This window comes from Oryctolagus cuniculus, chromosome 13 (genome assembly GCF_051225735.1).
Source record: "Oryctolagus cuniculus isolate XC-2025 breed Fujian yellow rabbit chromosome 13, ASM5122573v1, whole genome shotgun sequence".
In the NCBI taxonomy this organism is placed as follows: Eukaryota; Metazoa; Chordata; class Mammalia; order Lagomorpha; family Leporidae; genus Oryctolagus; species Oryctolagus cuniculus.
In genome coordinates, this window is record NC_142879.1 from 3,036,516 (window position 1) to 3,048,449 (window position 11,934).

The 11,934-nt window shown below is 42.2% G+C and overlaps 1 protein-coding gene across 2 annotated transcripts in view; it reads left to right on the forward strand.

Moving 5' to 3' along the window:
- The window catches only part of HMCN1 (hemicentin 1), a 469,239-nt gene that overhangs the window by 152,262 nt on the left and 305,043 nt on the right, over positions 1-11,934 (forward strand). For both annotated transcript variants that reach the window (XM_051820384.3, XM_070055057.2), the window contains exon 5: positions 10,142-10,313. In XM_051820384.3, the coding sequence (XP_051676344.3) occupies positions 10,142-10,313 (172 nt within the window). The remainder of the gene's footprint in view (positions 1-10,141; positions 10,314-11,934) is intronic.

Sequence of the window (11,934 nt, forward strand, 5' to 3'; positions counted from 1 at the left end):
GTTTCAGGTGAAGGATGTGGTTTGACATCTACATTACATCTCTAAGAATTAATAGTTCTCACTGATTTTGCGTAGGTTCCAAGATATTTTATGTGTTCAGAGTATTAAATAATCAGCCTGTAATTCCGTTTCTCTAGCTTGTGATTGCTGCAACACCGTGGTCATGTTTCTTGCCAGTATTCTTTCCCACTCCTGTTCAGGCCAAAATATTTTGTTTTCTTAATGAATCATTGAGCTATATTTTTAAATTGCTCCAAATGCAAGAGGCTGACTTCAGTATTTTTAACCTAGAACTTCATGGTGACTGCATAGCTGATTACAGTAAAATTCAGTTATGGATCAGAAACTAGAAAGGCCCTGCCCCACGATGCATTCGAGAGCAAGACCAGAGAGTCTCCACTCGAGCTGTGGGTCACATGCAGCTTCCAGCCACTTTCTTTGTACTCTGTAAGCAGAGTTCTGAGTGGTCCCAGCAGGGACGACTGTGTGTAATGAGCCTCTGCTGAGGGGCCCGTGTGAGACCTGACCTACGTTAGCCTTGGGAAGGAGTATCTAGTGCCGGGGTTGTCTTTTCCCGCGGACTGCAGGCTGACTAGTTCACATCACAGTATACATCCTGCAGTTTATCTCCTGACCGCGGACTGCAGGCTGACTAGTTCACATCACAGTATAAATCCTGCAGTTTATCTCCTGACCGCGGACTGCAGGCTGACTAGTTCACATCACAGTATAAATCCTGCAGTTTATCTCCTGACTCTGACCTTGAGCACATCATTATTGCCTCATTTAATGATTAAAAATAGACTTCAGGAGATGAACTCTGACCTCTGGAGCACTCCCCAGGGCCTCCCAGATGGTTGAGCGCCTGGTAACTGTTAATATTTGTGGACATAAGAGAGGCACCAAACTGCGTAGTGCAGTGTTCGTAAGGCTGCATGTATGCAGAGGGAAAGGAACACTAAGATGTTCCAAGTGCGTGCTTGCAGGTGGTACGAGAATGGGTGCTTTGTAAAACAGGTTTTCTGTTTTTCAGTTGAAAATTGTGTATGTGTTTAAGAGGCAGAGAGACACACAGAGGGAGGGAGGGAGGGAGAAGGAAGTCACTTAATGAGATAAGAAAAAGTTGTTTTTTTTTTAAATGATGTTCAAAAAAGACCGAATTATCTTCTACTCTCTCCAAAAAAGAAATTACCATGGTTTTTTTGTGGGGTGTGTGTGTGTGTGTGTGTGAGAGAGAGAGAGAGAGAGAGAGAGAGAGAATAGGCATTCAAAGGGTAGGTAGCCAAAAATGCAGGGGAAGAAAATGCCATAGACTCTAATCAAATAATAACAGCAACAGAGTTGCATTGTTTTCTAGATTTTGTGAGATATGTAATATTTGTCAGCTTTTAACAGTTTATTCTCATTGAGAGTAACTGTTTTTGTCCTGACTTGTATGCTTGTAGTTTTGTATTCTTAAAAAGGCTTCAACATCGTATCAGCTTTGGGTCCTTACACCTTGGACCTGGCCTTGAATAAGCAGGAGTGACCTGGGGGCATCTGTGCTCTGTTGCCTTGTCCTGGACAGCCTTTCGTTGTCCTCCAGTTGAGTCCCTCGCTGGGCCAGGGCCAGGGCTCAGAGGATGCGCTTGTCCCCGAGTGCTGTGTGCGCGGGTTGAATCTGGCCCCGTGAACTACCCCAGGCAGGGCGAGTTCTTTGTCACCTCTCTGAGTCTGGCCTGGAACCTGCTGTTGAGTCAGATGACTGTTCTTCACTGACTATAAAACCCCATTTCAGGCCTTTCAGTAGTGTGAGTCTTTCCTGGTTGTTAATATACTTTGATCATGTTGTTTAAAATAAATGGAAACTGGGTCTCTCCCAAAGACCCTAACAGGCTGTTTTCCTGCTTCCCCGCCCTGCAACCCCAAGGTGTTGACAGCGTCCTGTTCTTTTATTCTCCATCTCTTCTCTCCCGCACATCTATGCGGATGGACCTGACTTTTCTGTGATTGAATCCGTTGATTTCATTTACGTCCCAGATTGGCTTTGCTGCTTTGCTTTTCTCCTTCTGCATGGAATTGTAGAGTTCTTGCCAGCTGCCATCTCTGGGTGATGATCTTCCAGCTGACAAAGTGTGTCTGTAGTTCACTAAAGATGTTTGGCAACTGCTGACCGTTCACCTAGATCATTGCTAATGTTACCAGTAAAATCAAGGTTGTAATATGCATTAAAAGATTTTTTTCTAGAGAGTGGAAGAAATCTGGAAAGAGTTAGTATGCATGAGATTTTTGTTCATCGTGCCAGATTTTAAAAGCAGTGTAGCGTTGCATTTTTGCCACCTTTACAATGTGTTTCTAGTCACTTTAGAACACAGTGATGGCTCCTCTTCTTTATATGTCACTAACAGAAAGAGAGCAGGTTCCGTGTGCTTTGTAGGCACAGTTCTGAGGAGGTAACCATGCTTCCTTACTGCTCAGATATGCGGCGCTTTCCAGCGTTTATGCATCAAGTGACCTTGAAAATGATGGGAGCTTTGAGGTCCTCCAGGTCCTCTGAGTTTCAAATGCGCACTTAAAGCTGAATGCTATGACTTCCTAAAGGTCCTGGGTTTTGAGGGTGCTGTTGCATTGGTACTTAGGAGGCTGTTTGGAAATGTGGAGGTGATATCTTTTTTTTTTTTTTTTTTTGACAGGCAGAGTGGACAGTGAGAGAGAGAGACAGAGAGAAAGGTCTTCCTTTGCCGTTGATTCACCCTCCAATGGCCGCCGCGGCTGGTGCACTGTGGCCGGCGCACCGTGCTGATCCGATGGCAGGAGCCAGGTGCTTCTCCTGGTCTCCCATGGGGTGCAGGGCCCAAGGACCTGGGCCATCCTCCACTGCACTCCCTGGCCACAGCAGAGAGCTGGCCTGGAAGAGGGGCAACCGGGACAGAATCCGGCGCCCCGACCGGGACTAGAACCCGGTGTGCCGGCGCCGCTAGGCGGAGGATTAGCCTAGTGAGCCGCGAGAAGCGGAGAAGCACCTGGCTCCTGCCATCGGATCAGCGCGGTGCGCTGGCCGCGGCGGCCATTGGAGGGTGAACCAACGGCAAAGGAAGACCTTTCTCTCTGTCTCTCTCTCTCACTGTCCACTCTGCCTGTCAAAAACAAACAAACAAACAAACAAAAAAAACAAATAAAAAAAAAACACAGTTAAATGAGGTAAGATGTCTAACAATCTTAGCATAGAGCTTAGCAGGTGAGTGCTAAAAACAGCAGTAAATCTGCCCCCAGAAGCCAGTGGGGAAGCCATAAGTCCACAAATATTCTGATTCTTCCTCATCGACATTAACAGTCTTTTGGGTTCAGTGTGTAGGTATCTTCCCCAAGGAACAGTTCTCCCCCTGTAGACCTAAACTAGTTGAAATCAAGTTCCTAACCCTAGTAACCAGATCTGAGGCCCCACTCCTCCCGCCCAAAGTTGTTCTTGGTAATGAAGCCTGTTTTTGTTTTTTTGGTTTTTGTTTTGTTTTGTTTTGGTTTTGTTTTTTGAGGTCTTTTGGGAAAGATCTTGCTAACCTTCATTAAGGATGTGCTGTAGGAACTAAGAATTTCTACATGTGCAATGGAAACCAGATACTCCTGTGTTTTAGCTCCCTTCCAGTAAAATGTGAGGGTTTAGGAGAGCGGCTTAGGACAGACAAATGCCTACTTAGTGGCTAAAAATTAACATTTATTTTAGTGCTGTGGAATAGTTGTGCCCTTAAGTTTTATTTAACGACTACAAAGAAACACTTGAAAGAACTCTATACCCATTTATGAAATGACAAATTTCTAAAGAAGCGTTTTGTTTATTAATGCAAAAGGTTGTTCTCTAGAAGGGGAGGTGCTTCTGTAAAATTGTTTTCACACTTCCTGTCCCTTCCCCCTGTGAGGATTTGAAAGCCATGACTCCTTGTGGCATGTACCAGGTGTGCAGACTTACTCAGCTCTGAGGCTGCTTGCAGGGAGCCAGGGATGCCCGAGGCCATCCACGACTCCAGTTTAGCAGTTTCAAATTCATGTGCAGTGGCGTTTCATGTCATGCCTTAGTACGTGTGTTAGTGTCGGTGTATCTATTGATAGAGAAAATGCAGGTCTCATAGGGATCAGGAACCAGAGGGAGGGATTACAGTCATTCCCCATCACTGGGGGGGGGGGGGGCGGTTGATTATTCAGAGAGAGCCTGAGTGTTGTCTGGACTTTGCCCGCTTTCAGTGTAGCCAGGAATGAGGCCATAGCTGGTGGATGTATGTACATGTGTATCTGAGGGTATGTATTTGTGTATTGTTACAGCTTCATTTCCTTTTTTTTTTTTTTAAAGATTTGTTTATTTGAAAGTCAAGAGTTACACAGAGAGAGAGGGAGGGAGGGAGAGAGAGAGAGAGAGAGAGAGAGAAAGAGAGAGAGGGAGAGGTCTTCCATCTGCTGATTGATTCTCCAATTGGCCACAATGGCCAGAGCTGTGCTGATCTGAAGCCAGGAGCTTCTTTTGGGTCTCCCACATGGGTGCAGGGGCTCACGGACTTGGGCCATCTTCTACTGCTTTCCCAGGCCATAGCAGAGAGCTGGATTGGAAGTGGAGCAGCCGGGACTAGAACCAGCGCTCATTTGGGAGGCGGAGGCTTTTCCCGCTATGCCACAGCACTGGTCCCCAAATTATTTTCCTTTTAAAGCAGGAAGAATTTCAGTGGAACCATTGAACTCACTAAGATGTTGCCACACTAAAAATGATAGGTACTTAGTGGAAGAAAAAAATGAAATAAGAAATGGTCAAGCAAAGGAATCCTTGGGAGATATGAGTGATAAAGTCAATCTTTTATTTTTTTTAATTTTACATAAAGCATATTTTCTGGCAGACTGAATTTCCTCTATCATTTGTAACACATGTAAGTTGTGACACACAAGAATTTTGTTAAGATAAATTAGTGAAATAAATTTTGATATTTTAAAATAGCTAGCAGGAGTGACCTCATCCTCAGCAATGTCTGAGGTGTGCTTTTATTTTTTCAGCTGTTGCACACGATAAACCTTCCATCACGTCAGAAGTCGGGTAGTTTACACAGATGTCAGTGCTCGTTGGATTGAAGCTGAGAGTCACTCTTTTGATCCACTGTCTGTAGTCACCGGTGAGCTCCAGTTGCTTAAACACAGACTTATTGAGATACAATTCACATTTCATACAGTTGACTCATTGGAAGTGTGTAATCCAATGGTGTTTAGTCTGATCAGAAAATTGTGCAGCCATCACCACAAATTTTTTAATACACTTCCAATTTCTTGCCCCTTATAATCCATATTCTCTATATGCACTGGGCAGAAATTTTAGTTTCTTCAGAAAGTCTTTTTTTTTTTTGAAAAAAAAAAAAACTTATGTTGCATAAATTATTCCTCATTTGGCTTAGCTTCATCCTGAACATTTATGAACTATACAGTGAATCACCAGCCACCCTGATTTACAACCACTTACTATGGTAAAGCTCACGGTAGAATTCTCCACATTAAGTAGGCTCATAGTGCACAAAAAGGAAATACACATGGGTGTTATCGGGGAATACTGTCAGGGAAAGTGGCATTTCTTTGGTGCATCTGCTAAAATCCGCGCGCTGTGACAGTGGATGGTCGGCGCTCTTGAGTAGATCCATCCTCAGAAATGTACTTGTCTCAGCCGAACTCCAGCCAGCAGTGCCGTGTGAGATCAGGATGCCAACTCACTCATTTACAGGGAGAAACCTGATTTCTGTGGGTCCAGAATGCTTGTGTTGGCGTGAGTTGTGCACTTGATTTCTGCAGGTGCATGCACTAGGGGTGCAGGAGGGGGGATCATCGTCTGAGCATTGCCTGAAGTCAGAACAGGAGGGGGTTTATTCCAGGACTCTGTTCTGAGAAATTATGTGCTGATATCTAAGTTTATTTTTACAGGATGATGTGTAAGCATACTTCAAAAACTTTGTAGAGAATGGAATTAAAAGCTAAGTTTATCTTAGTGCAAAAAAATTTGCAATCCATTTATTCAAGGAGTCTTGAAAAAGTTCATGGAAATGTGTGTTATGAAGAAACTGCATACATTTTAAAAATTCATGAAAACTTACCTTTTACTTCCATTTTCCATGAACTTTTTTGGAGGGAGTTGCAAGAGGGTCTTAATGTCTTTAAATTCCATTGTATCTGACCTGGACCCTCACTGTCCTCTGGGTCCCTCCCTCCCTCTTTGTTGTCCTGTGTTTTTATTTTTTTTAAATTACAAAATTTTTAACAGATGTATAAAAATTGTTTGTGTTTATGGGGTACAATGTTATTTTTCAGTTCATGTATATATTGTGTAATGTCTATTGGGGTAAATATGTCTTCTCAAAAATTTAATTTTTTTTATGGTGGAGACATTAAAAATTCTATCTTCAAGGGTTTTTTTTTTTTAAATAGAGAAATGCGGGCCGGCGCCGCAGCTCACTAGGCTAATCCTCTGCCTTGCGGCGCCGGCACACCGGGTTCTAGTCCCAGTCAGGGCACCGGATTCTGTCCCGGTTGCCCCTCTTCCAGGCCAGCTCTCTGCTGTGGCCAGGGAGTGCAGTGGGGGATGGCCCAGGTCCTTGGGCCCTGTACCCCATGGGAGACCAGGAGAAGCACCTGGCTCCTGCCATCGGATCAGCACGGTGCACCGGCTGTGGCGGCCATTGGAGGGTGAACCAACGGCAAAGGAAGACTTTTCTCTCTGTCTCTCTCACTATCCACTCTGCCTGTCAAAATAAATAAATAAATAAATAAATAAATAAATAAATAAATAAATAAAATTAAAAAATAGAGAAATGCACAGTCCGTTATCATTATCTGTAGTCAACCTACTATGCATAAGAACCCCAGGATATCTTTCTACTGTCTACTATAAGTTCGTTCCCATTAATCAACCTCATGCCTTTTATCCCGCCGTTTCTCCTCCCCAGCCTCTGATACTACATTTCTCTTGAACTTACTGTTATTTATTGATTGTTAGAGAAGTCGCAAAATCTGGGGGCTGGCACTGTGGCATAGCATGTAAAAGCCGCTGCCTGCAGTGCCGGCATTCCATATGAGCACTGCTGCTCCACCTCCAATCCAGCTCTCTGCTATGGCCTGGGAAAGCAGTGGAAGGTGGCCCAAGTGCTTGGGCCTCTGCACCCTCATGTGGGAGACCTGGAGGAAGCTCTTGGCTCCTGGCTCCTGGCTCCTGGCTTTGGATCTGCGCAGCTCCAGGTGTTAACAGCCATCTGTGGAGTGAACCAGCAGTTGGAAGACCCCCCGCCCCCCGCCTCTGCCTCTCTGAACTCTGCCTTTTAATAAATAAATATTTTAAAAAGTTAAAAAATCTTTATGTGCATTTTCAGGAACACAAATGCAGCTATGGAGCCAGGGTCAGAATGGTTAGGTTTGTAAAAAGTACAAGAGCTCAGGCCAGGTATCTTCATCTGCCAAACTGGATGGCCCCAGAGTTCCCCTGCGCCCTCAGCTCCCCTGCGTCGTCAGTTTTGTCTTCACATTAAAGCTTTCATGTGCTGCGGATAGCTCCGTAGTGGCTTGGAGATTTTGTGTTGATAGAAACGAACGATCCAAAGGTTCTCACATGATTCTAGTTTTATTCCTCTTGTCATGATAATATAATAACCAGTCTTAGGAGAACGTTTCTCACCGATGATTAGATTTTTTTGTTTTTTAATATCTGGCAAACTGAGTGGCCAGCAATTTCATGTGTGGTGTACTCTGTAGCTTTCAGTGACCTATCTTTTTAATACAATGTTGTTACTATCTATTTTCTAGTAAAATGAGTTGCATCTGTTTTCAATTCGATTTCTTTTATAAGTAGATAAAAAAAAAGGTGATTTGGGACTCCTGACAGAAATCTGCATTGTATCTTTCCTAGCAAGTCGCATCATGATACACAGTAATCCCTCTGTGGGAGGCTCATAAATGTTGATGATTTGGAAGTGGTATTAAGAATCAACTAAAGCCTGCTGATATTTGAACACACTTGCCCTGATGAGATACAACCAGATTTAGGAAGGCTTCTATTTTCCTTAGAGTGCACAAGACTTAGTGATTTTCAGCTAATAGACAGCAGGATAGATTTCCAATAATAAATCATAACCTCTCTACCCTGGGTTTGAAGGAAAGATATATGTGAGTAGCCACCCAGAGATACATTGTAAACTTAAAGAAGGGTGTTTATCAAAGTTACCTTCCCTTCCATTTCTACTTTATGCTGCTGCATTTCATTATTAAGCTGAGATATCGTGCAGTTCTTGGTACTGCTGGATTTCTAACCCCCCTTCTTCCTTTTCAATTAAGGATCCATTTATGGTCATGCTATTTGCCTTGCCCTTAGAAGCCAGTGGTCAATCAATTTTTCTAGTTTCTTCTGTCCTTTGTCTTCTTCAGTTGTATCAGAAGTTACTCAAGGGTATTTACTGTCACTCAAATGGATCAAATGTTTCCCAGTCCCCACACCTGTCCCTTTCCATTTTCTTGAGTTACGCACATACTCACAGCTATGTGTGGTTGACATTAACATGGGAACTCTGTGATTGTTGCATGATGTGTTATTTCTAAACATTTTTAGATTTCTTTGAGATCACAGAGAGGGCGAGAAAGGCACTCCTGCTGCCAGCCCAGTGTGCATTAGCAGGAAGCCGAGTGCAGAGCAGAGCCAGGGCGCAGACCCAGCACTGGGGTCTATGGGATATGGTGTCCCAAGTGGTGTGTTGACCACTGCACCAGATGTCCGTCCCCCACAGTGTTCTTTCACTCAGGAAGACCTTCAGCATTGCCATCACTATGATCAGCCTCTTTGACATTGTACATAGCTTGCCTTCATCATGTGTGGAGCACAACCACATAGTTTCGGGTATACAAATAAATCAGGAAGTGTGATTTTTGACCCTGGAGTGAAGACAGGAAGAGTCATGAAAAATAAATAATACGGAATACATTGAACAAGCTGAGTAAGTACTAAGAGAAGAAGAGCAGTTACCAGCTATTGGCTGAAGATACACTCATCGGTACCTACCACCTGGAAGAGGACCTTGCACCACGAACATTTATTTCATAGTGACCCTCTCTGCCTCATATTGTTACTGCGTGCAAACACAGCTTCACCACTGCCCTTAACTTGGAGGAGGAAAAAGTGGTAAAAGAATAGTTTTTATAGAAAATGAAGATATTGCCCAGTATTTGCTGCTTGGTCACCTAACTTTTGACCACTTCTATTGGAATTTTAAAAATGCTTTTGTTTCTTTTTTACTAGTGTAACTGGAGCTTTATATTAAGCTCTGTTTAGTCTCTTATGCCTGATTACAAGAGAGATTGTTAATGATAATAAACAGCCTGGAAGGGTACATGACTGGAGAAAGATGAGAGGCGGGTTAAAGGTTGCCCTGGTTTAGAATGAACTGTAGTAAAATCAGCCACAGTACCTGTCCAGACACACACTGCTCTTCCAATGAGAATGTGTCTGTCTTCTCACAAAACATTTTTGTCAATTGGAAGTTCTCCTTGTTCCCATGAGACGTTAGGACCCTGTAACAACCCCATTTCTTAATATCTTCCTAAAAACACTACTACTTAGATTGATTGTAACCTGAAGTAAATGCGATGCTTTTCTCATTATTCTTGGTACATGAGAATGATTATTTTGTTGATATTTTAAATATCAGTAATTTAATATACACTGTACTTGGAATAATCAATTTACCTAATATGCTCAAATTTGATCTGGTAATTTGCTAAGTGTGTATCTTTTATAAGTTACATTTAGAAAGAACTAAAATCCAGAAAAGGTAGATAAAAAGGGATTTCACAATATCAGTGTCACTTTTTTAATAGGGTTTTATTTTTCCCATTTGTCTTGAGACTTAGAAAACTGCAATATCTTTGCAAGGCTCACTTTAGTGGTTTTCAGATTCTCTGGCATCATTTTGAATATTTGATTACAAAATAGAGAATTTGAAATTTGAACATGGGTTACACCGACATGCTGTTCTGCCTCTACACGGTGCCCTCACTGGTGGCTGGAGCCCGACACCAGGCGGCCCCGACTGCGCATCCCCGGGCTAGCAGTCATATGCAGCTGTCCTCACTTTCCAGTGTCACTTACACTTTGCCTTTTCTCTTCCAGGTGTTAAAGTGGGTGGAAGAAGCAGTGCAGGCCTCCAAAGTTCACCTTTTATCCACAGACCATTTGGAACAGGCTGTCAATACTTGGGAAATCCCTTTTGATCCGAGCCTGAGAGAAGTCACGGTGTCCTTGAGCGGTCCTTCGCCCCTGATTGAAATTCGCAGTCCTGTAGGTGAGGTCACTCAAACTGCAGAAAGTGTGCGGAAGCCAAGGAGGGTGACACACTTCTTGCACACTGATTTATGTCAAGTTAATGTTAACTCTGAGTAAATTCAGTGTGTTCAGGAGTGGCTGGGGAAGATGTTTACAAAAACCTTTTGTGATTCTGAGGCTATTGAATTAACATGAGATTAAGGCTAAATATTTTAATATCTGACCATATCAGTTTTTAATATTTAACTATTCAGTAAATTTAATTATAATGAAATTATCCTAAAGAAAAATATTTACATTAAACTTGAAATTATATTTTCTTAATCTATAAATTAGGAACACAATAATTTATTGTATTCTGTTATTTTTTAAATGAATCCCACTTAAAAACTTCTGTTTTTTCACTGTCATTTTCTTGATAAGGTTTGACAGAAGCAATTGCTTAAAATCAAATTTATATTCTCATCAGGAAAATGTTTTAATTTGCTTCCTCACTTAATTATCTTTAAAGCTAAGATTACCTGATTCCATTGCTGGTTGATAATTACAGTAAGACAAGCATTGAAGAGCAATCTAGTAAAGACAGAAACCTTGTTTCTCTTAACATTTGTATTTAGAACAACTTCTGTCTGTTGATGTTATAAAAGTATTTTATTTTCATCATGGCTTTAGTAAATGTTGTATATTTTCTCTATTTGTGAATATTTTTAGATGAGGAGGAAGGTAACTAACTTTTATACTATGAGTCTTCGAAGAAACTAGGTAACTCCTAAAAGAAACAGCACGTGAAATTGTTCTTAAAGGCCTTATCGATACTGACAAATACACTGAAATTTGTAAAACAAGTAAAAACTCTTTCTAGACTCCTGAAGATTTTTCCTCTTTGGTGGATTTGTCTGTGTTCCTTGCATTGTGTTTGTACTTCTTTAAAAGTTATTGGGCATATATTTCCAGAAGTTTGGGTTGAAACTTAGGATGGTTGTAACTGGATTTGTTTGTAAACATGCAGTAGTCCATAGAGAGCCAAGAAGGAAGTGAATACTCAACAGTATTTACTTTCATGTTTGCTTTTCTTCCACTCCAAGTTCCCATTAGCAACTTTAGGTAAATCTCAGGTCAGCTGGGTGGTAGCATGCTCCTTCATTCAGCTGCTCCTTTAGAAATGCCCGGGACAAGTGAAAGCCTTCTCTGTGCTGTGTGAAACACTGGTTACGGTTTTGCACTTTGTGGAAACTGATGCCCAAGGCCCTCCTGTTAATAATACCATGAGTGATCTCCAAAAGAGACATTTGCTCCAGTTTGCCATGTCTGCCCTCTGTTTAATCTAAGTATCTCTAGTGACTGCACGTAACTTCTTGGTAGCCACAGTATTTGTCATCTGGGCTGATGCCAGTCTCTCCATTGTTAGTCTCATTTTACAATGAATCAGCATAGCAAATGGGAGCCCATTACTTTACTCCCATGCCCAGGAACCCTAAAATCAAGCACATTTTATACATAGATACAATAGTGTTCTTAGCCCTGGAGCAGATGTCCATCATTTAATCCTCCTGTATCCTGGACAGGATGCCTTTCCTTCCGCCACAGAGTGGAGAATAAGGACTCTGGGTTAGTTCGCAGCACAAGTCAGTGAAAAAATA